Genomic DNA, 16,768 nt, shown 5'->3' on the forward strand with positions numbered 1-16,768 from the left:
TTAGGTCTTTTTTAAATTGAATCAATTAAAAAAAATCATGTTGTGCGTATTTAGGGAGTAGTCACTTGAAAGTCAAAGTGAATTCTCCTTAGATACATTTATTCAATTTTGGTCCGAATCTATGGATTGTGCTGAAGGTTCAAAATCCATTGGATTAAAAATTTTGATAAATCAATTTCGAAATGTTTTTTCTACTTCTTTTCTAGAATGCCCAATATTTGTTTTACATATTTGCGAAAGTGTTCAATTTTCATAAAGTCTTCTCGACTGTTATTCAAAAGGTCCAATAATGTATTTATATTGGACTTTTTGAGACAATTATAGATCCTGGAAGGCAATTTTGATTGGTCAATAAAAATAGATTTCAATGCTATTTCTTTTTTCTTTTTTGTTAGTTTAACTAATCTATCATGAAACGGAAAAAAAAGGTAAAGTAACATCGTGTTGATTGTTTTCTAAATGTAAGTTTTCTTCTTCCGCATGTAGAAAAGGAATAAATAAATCAATCAAATTGCGAGAGGTTTCATGAAGTGCTTCTTTCGGAGTTAAACTACCATTTGTCCATATTTCTAGAAAAAGTATTTCCTATAATTTTATGTTATTTTTATCTATTTTCGATAATAGAATGATAAATAAAATTTTCTGATTTTTAATATTTTTAGTTAAATTTAAATTTTTTAAACAAGAAAAAACTGAAATGAAAGTGGAAAAATTTTATTTATTCTTCTCCTATTATTCGTTGTTAAGAGTAATAGTATCAAAGTTGGGTGATTCAAACAACGTAAGATACCAAGTCATAGTTGAATTACTCCCGAAGACAGCAAGCCTGAACCACAAAACAAAGGCTAGTTTCAAAGTCAAAGACTCCCACATTCCAATAGGTAAACGCTGCACGTATTAAACACGCTGCAACTGGCTGCGCTCTCTACAACTAGCTAGCAGCGTCTTCTCCACTTTGTTCGTTTCCCTTTACGTGTCGTCTTTCTCCCATAATTTTACCACTGATTCTTTTTGTGGGCACTTTGACTCTGCTTCCGTCTCTTCCTATATATACCAAATCACCCTCCACCCTCCACCCTCCACCCTCCACTCACTACTCTCAACTCTCATATTTCACACCCTTTACCAAATACCACTTTGATTCTTTTACATATTCTTCTTCAGTTAAACGTAAAGCCAAACAATTTCAACTTGAACATGGGGAACTGCACATCTAGCTGTTTTATCCAGGTTTCGGACATGGCCAAAGTAATCGATGCTCAAGGGAAGCTGAGGAAAGTGAAGCTCCCTGTGAAGGCAGCAGAGATCATGCTCGACGAACCTGGTCGCGTCATCTCTCCCGTGGAAGAGCTGAAACGAACTCGCTGCGTCGTCCCAATGCGAGCTGACGATGAACTGCTGGCGGCTAAAGCTTACGTTTTGGTTCCTATACAAAGGGTGAACTGCAAAGTTACGGATGTGGATGTGGCGATCATAGAAGCTGCTTGTAGCGGAAAGAAAAGGGCAAAAAGTGGTGCTAAGGTTTTGCCTGAGTTGAGAGAGGAAGAGAGGCAAGTAGATCCGGTTTTGGCTGTCCCTGGGTGCCGGAAAGGGAATTACAGGCCCTGGACTCCTGTTTTGGAACCAATTTCTGAAGTGCTCTGAGAAGCCATGCTCGTGCTTTTTGTTGGGTTAGGCTTCCTTCATCAGATTTCCCAAATTCATTGTTCAAAAGTTGGGAGATTTTAAATATACTTGAACCTGTAATTTTGTGGTAGAAGAAATCTAGGACCAATTCTTTCATGTAATCACTGTTTTTCTTTTAATCCTTGTAGCCTCTCAAGTTTGGTTATGAAAGTAATACAATACTGATATCCACAAATAAATCTCATTAGGATAAATTGAGACGTCGTCTCCTTTACAGCTACCCTACCCTAGATGATGGGAGCACCATTCTAAGGGCAACCAGATAAATTTCAGCTCCTTCTCCCCCAACAACATGGGACATAGATTCTTCTTTCTTATTCTCTCTTTACTCTTCCTCTATATTTGGTCACTCCGACCGACTAACCAGTGGCTCTTAATCCGTCGGGTGGACCACCTATAACCACCGCCTCCCATTTTGTGTATCAACAGAATTAATCTCCAAAATCAGATGGAAACATGAAATCCTTTCCAAAAGTTAAGATCACTCTCGTTTATTTTCTTTTCCTCCTCGTTTATGGCATACCTACTTGCCATTCTCTAATCCATATATAAATATTGGCTCCATGGTGTGGCGAGCCATATATGCGAGCTATGAAAGCTAAAGATCACTCTCGTTTATTTTCTTTTCCTCCTCGTTTATGGCATACCTACTTGCCATTCTCTAATCCATATATAAATATTGGCTCCATGGTGTGGCGAGCTATATATGCGAGCTATGAAAGCTACGCATATATACTGGCTTTGTGCGAGCTATATATGCATAATTGACCCCTTTCTTTGGCTCATTGTGCGAGCTAGGCATTGGTTCATGTGATTAGTCTTAGCTTTTTTGACGAGCTATATATTGCACATATATATTATATGTATGTGAGTTGCACACTATACTATATATATACACTTAGCTGTTATAAGACATGTGTATATGTATACATACATGCATGTATCGGTTCATGTGCTCTCACTTAATATATATGGGAATTGCACAACTCGCAAATATGAATCTTGCCCTTTCACCACGTGTTAGATAGTAATATTAAATTTAGACACCTCACCATGTTTTATATGAAAACATTATACCTTAGCATGTGGCATGTAAATATCATTGGCAAAGTGCGTAGTCTATATTGGTGAGCTACAACTGTACTAGGTATGTACATTGGCGACGTTTATTCTTACTATTCTTGGTGACTTAGTAAAGGAGCATACCTCAATAATTCTTATAATTGGCAGTATCTCACCAAGTTGCTTAGAAAACTCTCATCGATCCGATTACCTTTTACAATTCTTCGCCATTTAGTACCCATGCACACTTGCTATATCACATGGTAATGTTGCAAGTGCCCCATATATATAACTTGTACGGATATTAGTTCCTTATAGCCCGCGTGAGCATTCCAACTCTTGTATAACAACTCACCAGATTTCTACATTTGTTACAACTCGTCGTCAAATTGTTTCAAAGCACCTTGCCAATTGGCTCTTTAGTCGCGTAAAACATCGCCAGTTTGCATGAAACTGTATATAGCTCATAATATATATTACATATATTAGCTTATGTTTTTTTAACTTATGCAAGCCCCTGTATATTTTTATACGAGCCCATGTAAGCTTGCCAAATGCTTGTGACTAGTCGTGTATATATATGCCAAATGCATATTGCAAGCTCATATATTACATCTTGCTAATATATACATGCCTATATATGTTACCTCGCCCATATCGCATACATATATACATCACCTCGCTAAAGTTGTATATTTATTTATTTATTTGTGATGCTTACAATTCTCGGTGGTTTATATTATGTAGCTCGGCAATCTTAGATCTTCATACACACCTCGCTAAGTTCCGACAATGTGTCTTGAAGCAAGTTAGCGAGCGCCCTTTTGCTTTTTCAGGCAAGTAAGGATAAAATGTATAATTATATATCATAAACAATTACTGATGCTTTTCTCAAGTTCCTCAAGGATAATTTTGTGTGACCTAAAGTATCGTGCATAAGTTTCCCGGGGATCAGTTTTGCATGACCTAAAGTATTGTAAAATGTACCTCATCGACAAACACTCACGGTAATCGTGAAACTTTTTAATCATATAGCCCAACGAAAGGTATGTTTTTATTATAAAAATTAGTGATGTACCTCTTTTGAGTTTATACCTTTTCAAGTATATCTCATTAAGTTTTAAGCTTATATCTCCCATGTATAGCTACTTAAATTTTAAGCTTACACCATCCTAGGTACAATTCAGTAAATTTTGAGTTTACATTTTTCAGTGTGCAACTCATTAGATTTTGAGCTTACACCTCTCCAGGTACAACTCCAATTTTGAGCTTACATCTTCTAAGGCACAAATTACTAAATTTTGAGCTTACATCTTCCTAGGTATAATTCATTAAATTTTTAGCTCACACCTTCCTAAATACAAGTCCCTAAAATTTGAGCTCACACCTTTTCAGGTACATCTCACTAAGTTTTTAGTTTACACCTCAAGTACAACTCCTTAAAAATTGAGCTCGTACCTTCTCAAGTATAACTCACTAAATTTTGAGTTTATACCTTCTCAGAGTCTACTCACTAAATTTTGAGCATAGCTCCTTAAATTTTGTGCATACACCTTTCCAAGTATAACTCACTAAGTTTTGAGCTTACACCTCCTCAGGTATAGCTCCCTAATTTTTAAGCTCATGCCTTCGCGTGAACTCTTGAGCTTACACATTCCTAAGTACAACTCACTAATTTTCGAGTTTATACCTTTTCAGCTACAACTCTTTAAATTTTTAAGCTCATATTTTCATATGTATTGCTCTCTAAATTTTTAGGTTGCATCTTCCCAAGTACAACTCACTAAGTTTTGAGTTGACATCTTTCCAGATACGACTCATCAAGTTTTGAGTACAACTCTTTAATTTCTATGCTCGCATCTTTACAGCTCCAACTTTGTGTATTAACAGATACAAAAAATGCAAGCTATTTTAGTTGGAAAATTAATTTGGGTAAAGCGTTTGCACCTTTTACTCTCTTTAACAAGCGCAAAAGATATAGAGCGTAGCTCAAATCATTTTATTAACACCTGGGAATAGTAAAATCAGATTATCTTCAGCTTGACCTTTTACTTCTATTGTAAATGATGACCCTAATCCAAAATTCGATTAAAGTTGAATTAATCAACCTAATTCGGGTAAGAAAAGAAATTTCATTAAAACATACTGAATTAACCAATTGCTAGTTTTTTTTTATATGAATAACCAAATTAATTGAATTCACCGACTTTATATAATTATATTAAACTTATCCAAATCCATAATAAAATTTCTAAACCCAAACCATTATTCAAAACCCTAAACTTAGCCAAATATTCTGAACCCAAATCTATTAACATTTAAAAATAATAATATTCATAATTTTCTGGGAAAAGAGTTCAATTATACATCCCTAGATGAGCCCATCACTAAATCCTCTAATTAATTAGACCTAAATACGAATGATCAAAACCAATTTAGGCCCACAATTAAAGGTCACATAAAGATAAGAAAAAGCTCATAAAATTATCTTTGATTTACTTAATATCTTGTTTTATAAGATTTAATTTTCAAAATAAACAAAATTTAAAATCCAACATGTATATACACACACATATATTCAAGAAAATCCATGTTTTGATTCAAACCAACTCAAAACACATTTTTTACAGTGATGGAGAGATCATCTATATTTTATTTGGATAACAATTTCTTAGCATTTAATCTTTGGTCATTTTAGTAACATTTTCCAACGCCGATTTGGTACATATACCATAACGTTCACGAAGTTAAGCTGTTGCTTTCACCCTTTACTTTCTTTATTTGCTGTTGAGTGTTGACATGTTTGTATTTTGCACTGATTATCCATTATTGTTTTTTATCCGACAAATTAAGGAATCACCACACCAGACCAATTGTCTACTTCACGTTAAACCCCCCTTGTCTTTATTTTAATCAAAAGTAAATGCCATTGCCTTTATATTTAAGATTTAAAAATAGAGTTCACTGGGTCTTAGTTTGATTATTATCGGTATTGTTATCAGTGCAAGAGGACGTGAGTTTGAATTTATGAAGGGGTTATGCTTAGTTCTAAATATTGTATCAAAAAAGAAGACGAAGAAGAAAATACGCGATACCTCCCCATCATTTCCCCCATGTTCTTAGAATTAGATATGTAGCGGAATCAGTTCGACCAATTCAATATAGTTTAATATCACATAAATTTTAAAATTTTTATTTAAATTTAATTTTTTCAAAATAAGAATACGAATATAATATTAATTAAACTATTAAAAAAAAAGAATATTTACTGTTTTTTACAGCCCTATCGGGGAAAAGCATAGAGAAATTGATATCCTCCCCTCACGTAATACATAATTTATTAAAGCATGAAAATTGGGGTTAATAATAATATAGTTACGGTTGAACCGTTTCTTTGACTTTGTATTCACGTCAGATACGGTAGAGCTACACCAGGGGGGACCCCACATGCCTGTTGCAATCATCAACGTTGGATAAATCTTTGTTTATAATAAAATAAATCAACGATGCAGATGAAAAGAAAATGGCAGTCCCTCCAAAAAGCCAACGACCCCAAATTTATATGAATCTTCCACTAAGTCCACCATAAAATGGTTCACAAGATGGAGCCGTTTAACAAACACCTCCGTCTCCATCTCCATCACATTCCTGCATAAAAATCCTTTCCCTCTTCTTAATCACACTCACATGAATCACAAACCCAAACATTTCTTTTAGATTTCTTTTCTTTTTTTATACCGTGATCGAAAGTCGCTTTTCAATTTCTTGTTTATCGGTATATCACGTTATATATGGGTAACTACGTTACTGCTCTTGCATGTCCTCCGTCGGATACGGCCGGGAAGGTCATTCTTTGGGACGGGGCTGTGCAGGATTTTAGTTGGCCGTTGACGGCGGCGGAGCTGATGCTGGAGCATCCTCAACAGGTGGTGGTGGAGTTCCACGAGGCGGTGAACCAGAAGAGGCCGGTTCCGTTGCCAGCTGATCACAAGCTCGACGTGAAAAAGGTTTACGTAATGCTGCCCGTCAAACGAGGGAAGCCGACAACGTTGTCGTCCGAGGAAGCTCGTCGTGTGCTGTCGAGTGCGAGCTCGGTGTTGAGGTCGAAGTCGGTCTCACCGTCCTCCAAGTTTCTCCCTTTGTTCGCTAGGATATGCCCTGCGAATGATGTTCTAGAGATGGCACAAAAATTGCCGTTGCAGAAGAAGGAAAACGGTGGGGAGAAGCCGGAGGAGGTTCAATGTTTGACGGAGTTTTTGATGGAAACGGTGGAAGGTAGGCCGGAGTTTTTGAACAGGCAATATTCAGGGAAGGGATGGAAACCAAGCTTGGATACTATAAAGGAGAAGAAGGTAGAGAGAAAAGTTAAGGTACCTCATTGGTTGTTTTAAATAATGAAGCTTACTATAAACAAACAGCTAGCTAGTTCTAGGTTCTGTAATTTGTCCTTCTGCCATTGTTGAATCCATGGTTGGACAACATTGTACAAGTATGTCGAAATCATTACAGGGAACAACTTTGTATGATGATTGCAAATGTTTTGAGGCTTCCCTAGTCCTACATCTCTTCATCCCTGCGTACAATTAAGAGAATTAATTGCTTCACTGCCCAATAAACAAAATCAACATGCAAAGATGACTGCATTTAAATACGCTTTACTTGCTTTTATTTTTTAATCACTATATCTATTAAATCCAATTTGCTGTCAAGTGTGGTTTTAGTCAGCCAAGACTATCCATATTATTTTGTAATTTTACAATTTTTCTAATTTAATTACTAATTTTGGATTTCGTTATATCAATTTTTAAAGATTTTATATAGAATTAAAAGAAATTATTAAAATTTACATTTAATTTTTAAAAAATTTCGAGTGATAGTATGACATAATCTTCAAATGACACATCATTACACATTAACAAATTCAAATTTAAGGGTCAAATTAAGAAAAAACTATCAAGTTTTGAGATTAATATGGACAAAAAATTATAGGCAAAAAAATTAAATTTAAGAATTAAATATTACTTTATCCCTAATTTTTTTCTCTTTTTCCCAAAAGAAAGAACAGACACAATGATACATATGAGGTAGAATTATAGTTTTGACTTTCTATTATGTTCAAACTTAAATTTTAATCTCTATTTTATTCTCTTTACTTTTATAATGGGCAAATGATCAAAAAAAGCCATTTTTTTCAAAAATTACTGAAATGGGCTAATTATTTAATTATTTACCGGAATGGTCCATTTTCCGCGAAATCGCGTCCACGTTAGCGCGATGTCAGGGTACGCGCCAAGAAATCGCGTCCACGTCAGCGCGATTTGCTTACGTGGACACAAATCGCGCCCTCTAGGACGCGATTTGCTGACGTGGATGAACCGTTTCTCATTTTTAGCTTGGAAAACTTTGAAAGGCCATAGCTTTTCGCTCGGTTGTCCGATTGAGACGATTTTTTTTATTTCGAATAACTTTTCGAGATCTACGCGCTGACAAACCGCCGAAGGCGGTTTTCCGCACTTTTCGTTAAAAAAGATCCCTTTTTGCCCCTAAATTTTGATTTTTTCGGTTTAAAATTAAAATTTGAAACATTCAAATCATTATTTTCCTTATTTATTTGAAGTAAACACCATATTTTTTTACAGAATTGTTGTATTATTTCTTTTGATTTGACACGTGTATAGAATAGGTCCGATAAATCGTTAGAACGTAAGTAATATAATTAAGATAATAACAGTATTTTTATAATATATTAATTAATTAGTTTAGCTTAGTTGGTTAAGATGCTTGCTCTTTTCCCTTAGTACCTTGGTTCAAATCTTGTTGGTAACAATTTTAAATCTTTTTTGAATCTGAAAAAATCAAAATTTAGGGGCAAAAAGGGATCTTTTTCGATGAAAAGTGCGGCAAACCGCCTTCGGCTGCGCGTAGATCTCGAAAAGTTATTCGAAATAAAAAAAATCGTCTCAATCGGACAACCGAGCGAAAAGTTATGCCTTTCAAAATTTTCCAAGCTAAAAATGAGAAACTGTTCATCCACGTCAGTAAATCGCGTCCTAGAGGGCACGATTTGTGTCCACGTAAGCAAATCGCGCTGACGTGGACGCAATTTCCTGGCGCGTACCCTGACATCGCGCTGATGTGGGCACGATTTCGCGGAAAATGGACCATTCCGGTAAATAATTAAATAATTGGCCAATTTCGGTAATTTTTTTAAAAAAAGGGCTTTTTTTAGTCATTTGCCCTTTTATAATATCATTAATTAGTCCAAATAGTTAATATTGTGAGCTATTTCAATTAAAATAAGTAGAATTATGTTCTTAAAAAAATTTACTATTTTCAACTTCTATTATGTTCAAATTTAAAATATAATCTCTGTTTTAGTCTCTTTACTTTTATAATATTATCAATAATATTCTCATTTACTTTAACATTTTTTTTCTTAAAAATACTATTTTCAACTCATCATGCTGGGTAGGGGCGTAGCCAAAAGGGAGCAGACAAGGGGCCTTGCCCCCCTTTGGCTCAATAAAAAAATTGTTTTATAGCTCCCTCTTTAAAATTAAAATATTCAATTTAGTCCTTTTTAACCATGAAAAATTTATACTTTAATTTAAACATTTTTAATAAGAAATTTTTGCCGTTTATAATTTTATTTTGCCCTAAACAAAATTTTTGCTTCACCCTGATGCTAGGCTTGAGTTTTTTTATTGGAAATAGTGTTTTAAGAGAAAACAAATTATGTTAATGTGTTAACTATTTAGATTAAATAATTATATTAATGTGTTAGCTATTTGGACTAACAAATAATATTATAAAATAGAAAGATTAAATTATGTAAAATTAGAATATAAAAATTAAATTAATAGGGATGAAATCCAAAATCTGACCTATATATAATTAATATTTTCCTCCAATAAAAAAAAGTTATTCCTTATTAAGTGGAGTTGACTAAATAATTAACACCAACCCCAATAGTATAAAACTAATTATATTATTAAAACTCCGATATAAAATATGCTGTTATTTATTTAAAGTTAAGAATGCATATATATATATATATTATGTTAAATTATAGTGTAATAATAATTTAAAAATTAAATATGCTTTCAAGTCCCTAATATTTTCTTACATTTGAAAATTAGTCTTTATATTTTATTTTAAAATTTAATTAATTTATTTTCAGATTTAAAAGTTCAGATCTAGTTAACACAAAATCTTCTATTAAATTTGCTTATATGATATTTTGAAATTTAAAATTAATTACTTGAAGTCATGTAAAAGGAATGACTCCCCAATAAACAAAATCAACATGCAAAGATGACTGCATTTAAATTACAATTTAATACACTTTACTTAGTTTTATTTTTAATCACTACATATATTAAATCCAATTTGCTGAAATAGTGATGCATTTGTTGAAGTGTGGTTTTAGTTATCGAAGACTAATTTTATCAATTTTTTTCAAATTGATCCACGAACTTGGATTTCATCAAAGCGTGTTGAAAATTTTAAAACACAAAACATCATTAAAATGTATAAAGAAATTAAAAATATTTAAAAAAAATTTAAGTGATGACATGACATAATCATAGAGTTTCGCATCATCGCACTTTAAAGGATTACAAATTTAGAAACCAAATTGAGAAAAGCTATCAAATTTTGAGACTAAGGTGAAAAAAGTTGTCCTTAGAGACTAAAAATCTCACTCTCAGAGAGGTTTTAAATCTAAATACTTGAACCCAATGAGACAATGAGATAAAATTATTTTTATAACATAATAATTAACATTGTTAGTAATTTTAATTAAAATAATATAAAATTTTTAGAAAATATTATTTTCAACCCATCATGTTGACATAAATTTTTTTTTGGTACTGCAAGCAATATTTTAAGAAAAATTAATGTTAATGCGTTTAACTATTTGAATTAACAAATGATATTATAAAAGTAGAGAAATAAAATTCAGAAATTAACACATATATAATTAATATTTTCCCCATCAATAAAAATAAAGTTTTTCCTCATTAGGTGGAGTTGACTAAATAATTAACTCCAACACTAATATATTATTATAACTCAGATATAAAATTCTCTGCTATATTCTGAAATCGAAGAAAAGACCCCCGCTGTACTGTAGGTTACATCTTTCACATATAAATTTGATATTAATAAATACTTAATTTATGACATGAATTATACGAGTATAACAAAAAAATCCAAATTATAGGCCCATTAGAAATCTAATATGTGAAGGAAGAAAGGCGAAAGGCGGCCCAATTTCCTGCTGTAGAAAATAACGAACGAGAAGTAGACTTGATTTACATAATTCATACAGTATGATTTTGCACATAAACGATTAGTAAATTCAGGTCAAGACGTAGACCTCTACTTAATCCCCTGTCAAATCATTGTATTCTTTCAGCATTTCTACATCAAAGTATGTCATATAATTTGGAGGATGAAATTGAAAACAAGTAAAAGCAAACATCATCAGAAGTATAAAAGGAACAGATAACGTGAATCGGAAGAGAGCAGTGGCTGGGTAGAGAGTATCCCCTCAGGATAAATGCGTGTTGGTGTTGTTGTTAAGATATCTTCGTCCAGTAATATCTTAAACTCCAAGTCACCACTCATCACTGCATTTCTGAACCCCACGCATGGGTCCAGTTACAACTTATCTATCTCATAAGATGCCATCTTGCTTCAATATTATTATTATTATTTATTTTGAGTATAACGAATGATAATGTTTTATTTATAATTTTTGAAAAATTTAATTAAATATTTTTAAGTTCTTGAAAATTCTTATTAATTTCACAGAATTATTTGAAATTTTAATTAGCCCCCTTTTTGGTCCCAAGATCTACCACCAATGTATTTTACTATTGCATTCCGCAAGTTTTATCTATTATAGGATTGGTTCAAATTGGTCCATCTATTATTAAATCGATCAATTTAGTCTAGGGTTGAGGAAAAGAAAAATTAAGAAATAATAAACGAATGGACGGTTTATGAAAATACATTGTAGAGAAATTTATTTTTTAAGAAATTTTTATGAAAGAGAATTTAAAACTTTCCTGTTCAAAACCCATAAAATAAAGTTCATTGTGTAATTAATATATCTAAAAATTCAACTCCAAAATTAGACAAGAACAAAAATAAACTGATTCGGAAAATCTAAAAGATTTAATCAAGCCAAATCAACCATACCCTAATTTGACCCCTATACAAGCAAAAAGAATAAATTAATACTAAACTTTAATAAAATTAATATTTATTATTTTAAAAAGGACATAAAAGTATTTTTCTCCGTTAAGCTCCAAACATGAAAATTTTCATTTCATTTTTCTAAATAGTAAGACTTTGCTTGGTATGAAAATGAAAAAGTGTTACTTTCTTTTTAAGTGTAGGTTATTGTGTAGTTTCAACCAGTTACTTTCACCACTTATCCAACACAACAGGAGCATATCTTTAACGAATTCATTAAATTACACATTGTCTCATGGTGTAGCCAATGAGGATGGAGGGATGGGGACTTGGATCACTCATCCATTTTACAAGCTTTCTCACTCTCCCAGCCTTGCCTAATATAACATGCGAATTGGCCTGATGGTGACCCCTGAAATCTAGTATATGGATAAGCATTCCCCCCCCCTCCCCCAAAAAAAAAGAAGAAAAGAAAAGTAGAAGCTAATGTGATTTGTTGGCAAAAGAAAATTAAAAAAAAAAAGCATACTCTCATGTCATATGGTTATCCACTTTATCTTTCCCCTAACCCCCCAGCCTTGCTGTAAACCCTAAAACATCCTTTCTTTCAACTTGTTAAATGGGTCCATGGCTTTTAGTGATCCATAGTATTAGGTTCAAATTTGTTTTGTTTTGGTAACAGCTTAGCAGTCATTATTAATGCATCCCTTACTAGCTGTCTCTCTCTCTCATTGGTTATTTTGACTCTAGGGGATCACATTGAGCCAAGTTTCTTCCTATTTGCCTTGTATGTAAAGACTTGGGAAGAAATGGGGTTTGTTGTAGCCAAACTTGACATATTACATTTAGGAAGCAAATGCAAGCAAGGTTGTTTTTTTGCATTAAAGGTTGGGAAAAAAAAGGTGGTTAAAGGGAAAATTGTCAATGCTAGTTTGCAAAAAGGAAAAGGGGGAGTGTGTGATCTGGATTTGTTAGAAAAGGATGATGCAATTTTGGACCAAACTGTTATGGCTGTGATGATCTTAAAAGGATAAAAATAACTTTATATTTACACGCAAACGTAGCTGATTCCCCCCAATTCGACCATCAATCTAATTCTAAAAAATTTGAAAAAAAACACATAGTACAAAAATGTAACATAATCCATGATTACATTACAAGACAAATGATAAAGTATGAGTAGAATAAGAAGAATATGATGCAAGAGATGACAATATTGCATTCCTCTTCTTAGTATTGTATATCTCATTATTTTGAAATTTTAAATGAAGGATTTATTACTCTATACTTTATGTTGAAGTAAATGTGGAATAATTGAAGGAAGTTTAAATGTAGAAATGAATTATATAGAGAAGCTTAATTAAGTGGGCAAAAGGCAGATTCCATAAAGTGTTAAACAAAGTGATAAAGACTAATTACCTTGAGGGGGGCACAATACTAAATGGGGGGTTCTTACCGTTAGACAGTCATCAAAATATAAAATTAATGTTTGTAATTCTATATAATTAATAAAATGCACGAGTGTTTTGTTAAGGGACCTGAACCCAACATAACCTAACCCACCATTTTATTCCATTTAGTAGAGAAGATATAAACAATATAAAATGAAAACCATAGCGTCTTTTTAAAAAATAATTAAATATACAAATGGTATGGGAAATTAAGGGTGAAGCCATAAAATTTTTTTAGGTGGGTCGAAATTAAATTGTAATTTTTATTATAGTAAAAATATAATTTTACCATTTTAATAGCCTATATCTTTATAATTTTTAAAAGATTAAATCAAAATTTTATCATTTTTTGGGGGCAAAGTACAATTTTACCTTTATTAATTTAAAATTTTAAAAATTTCAAAGGGCTTAAATGATAAATTTTCTATTTTTTTGGGGTGGGGCGGGGCCCCTGCCATCCCCATTGGTTTTACCCCTGTGGGAAACAGATTAATTACGAAAATGAGATGTTTTCTACGGTGAATATCAATGCTACCTAATTAGTTAGCGACACCAACATAATTTTTTAAAAATAATTTTTTTATTGGTATCACCTGACACAGTGGCAACATCGAACTAAAGTGTGAAAAATCAAAATGTTTAAGGATCTGATATAAAACTTTCCCTTTTAAATGGACCGTTGAAAAAAAAACTTAAGAGTGCTGGTATAGTGGGACCAAATATATTTTAAGAGATAATTACTTTATAAACCCTTCCTTACTTATTATTTTCTTTTTAAGATGCCTAAAAAATCTCATTCAATAAATCCCAATATAAAAGTCACTTAAAACGTAATAAGGAAGAGATAAAATACAAAGAATTTGAGCCTCCTGTTTCCAAGCAGTTAGAGAACTTTTTTGTAAACAATATACCCATATCGTTAAATAAAAAAATATCACTATAAATTTTCAAATAATTTCTTCAGAGAATTTTATTTTATAACTTTCTCTTGGATTCAAGTGTGTGTAAATAATGGCCAAATACTCTTTTTATATAAGGAGAGTTTAGATAGTTCAATTACGATTAAACTTAATCACTTTAATATTAAATTTAATCTAATATTTAAATTTAATATTAAATATTATTAAATTAATAGAATATTTATCTACAAGATAAACATTAAATTAAATTAAATATTAAGATAATCACTTTAATATTAAATTAATAAAATATTATTAAGATAAGTACTAAATTAAATTAAATATTAAATTTATTAAAATAATATTATTTTTGAAATAGTTAATTTGAAATCAAATTATCTAATACAGTCCTAGTAGGAGTGCAATTCTTTCATTGCTCAACCACCGAAGACCCATCACCACCGATCATTTTCTGGCCACTGAAATGCCGCCGTTGTAGTCATCGACACCCTGAGTTGGTTCAGTTCAGGCCAGTGATGGCCTGATCGGTCCGATCCACCTCGATTTTACATACCAAGATCGGTTCGACCAGTTTTTGGGTCTTGATTTCGATTTTGGGCTCCCGAGCCCAATTTACAATCTCAGGTCCAATTTTCAAGTTCAATTACCTATTAGGTCAATTTTCTGACTTGAAAATTAATTTCTAAAAATATCACTTTAATTTTAATTAATTTGATTAATTTAATTTTACTTGATCAAAACTAATTTTCCCAAAAATCACTTACATTTTCCAAATTAATATCTAAAAAATTCTTTAATGAAATTCTCTAGTTGGACAATTCTTACAACCGCCCAATTAATTCCACATTGAATAAATTGACTCAATTAAATTATTTCCAAAATCGTAGAATTTTTTTCTAATTCAAATACAGTCCAATCGAGCTTTTGTTTAGCTAGCGGAGGGACCAATCAGACATATCCAATAAGGCTCTAGTAATTAAAATTATGTTTAGAAGCATCATTCCGATAATTAGCAATTACTTAATCATGGAGTTAGTCCACAAGAAGTACCATGATTGAAAAATTCTTATTAGATACTCTTTAAGAAAGCAATTCATCCAACTGCTTTATCCAATGACCTCGTCATATGTGTGTTACTCTCGTATGATATCCTTGATTATTATGAGTTAAATCCGTTCACTCAATACAATCCTATTTTATCTCATTGTCACCATTGTGTCTTCTTAATGATTAATATGATCACTGTCAACAAATGATTGTGATAAATTGCTTGTTCGAGCAGAAACAACTTGTGACCATGTTCCATATTTATCAATCCACACAATGCCAATGAGAGGATATTATTAAATCTTTAATTGAGCTATGAATTCCACTGTTACTAGTAAATTCATGCCATACACAAGTTATGTACCCAACATATCGGCTATCGTCTCGATCATCTTTAGAGCATAAGCCTCCACTTATATCAAAGCTCATGAGTTACATACGCATGGTTGTGACTAACTCATGATTTAGGTAAATCATACCATTAATGTTACAAGTGAACTAATTCACAAATGGATTCAAAATTAATTCATCTTTGGTCTAGTCCAATGTATCATTTTGCCAATGAATACATCTATGTCTCTACCAGTGGAGTCAACTACTCCAATAGCCAAGACTAACCATCTCCTCAATTAGAACTGTAGACGACATAATAATCCTTTTTAGTATTTGAATTAAATGCTCACTTTGATTCCTTTACAGGATTACAGACTCGTTTAGATTATCTACTGAAGTAAGTTGTCTTTCTCGTAATGTAAACGTTCTTACAGTGCCACTTATCATCAGTTTGAACTTAGACAACCAATGAATTAATATTTTGCTTGTCAAAATTTCGCTTTGCATGCAAAATATGAAAGACAAAAATACAAAAGATATAACAGTGAAATGTGTAATTTATTTATTCATCGTTCAAATACATAGAAAATAGTTACATGTTTACTACAATATGGGCACACTTCCCAACATTGAGCCCACATCGCTTCACATATAATATCTCTTTTTCCCAAGCATATATTCTTACTAGGTATCAACCATTTGGTTGGAAAATCAAAACCAGTTCCAAACTTGTATCTGACTCGTATGTATTTATCACTCCTTCACGAGGAGAAAACTAAAATAAGCTCATCGAACCTCCTCGATTGCACGCTTTGAGTTGATACAGATTCTAGAAAACATCGATCAAAGGCATCTCCTCTCGTCGACTACATTCGAGGAAATTGGCCACTGTGACCCACCACGAAAAAATAGATAATTGCCCCAGAGCTATCTTTTATTCATCAAGAAGATGGCAAAAGAATTGGTGGAGTGGTCAGATGAAAACTTGTTTCTAGCACGTGCAAAGGAAGTAGAAATCTTCCATCGGTAGTGTCACTTAATCGGTTCAACCCTTCGGCGATTGAG

The 16,768-nt window shown here is 32.4% G+C and overlaps 2 protein-coding genes across 2 annotated transcripts; both read left to right on the forward strand.

The window, feature by feature from the left end:
- Window positions 1-1,197: 1,197 nt before the first annotated feature.
- On the forward strand, window positions 1,198-1,644 carry LOC105794786 (uncharacterized). Its single transcript, XM_012624107.2, has one exon. The coding sequence runs from the start codon at window positions 1,198-1,200 to the stop codon at window positions 1,642-1,644; it is 447 nt and encodes a 148-aa protein (XP_012479561.1).
- Window positions 1,645-6,315: 4,671 nt separating this feature from the next.
- On the forward strand, window positions 6,316-7,400 carry LOC105794779 (uncharacterized). The gene has a single exon (XM_012624093.2). It carries the CDS (start codon window positions 6,540-6,542, stop codon window positions 7,137-7,139), a length of 600 nt encoding a protein of 199 aa, XP_012479547.1. The 5' UTR covers window positions 6,316-6,539; the 3' UTR covers window positions 7,140-7,400.
- Window positions 7,401-16,768: the final 9,368 nt, after the last annotated feature.

Source organism: Gossypium raimondii, chromosome 7 (genome assembly GCF_025698545.1).
Source record: "Gossypium raimondii isolate GPD5lz chromosome 7, ASM2569854v1, whole genome shotgun sequence".
In the NCBI taxonomy this organism is placed as follows: domain Eukaryota; kingdom Viridiplantae; phylum Streptophyta; class Magnoliopsida; order Malvales; family Malvaceae; genus Gossypium; species Gossypium raimondii.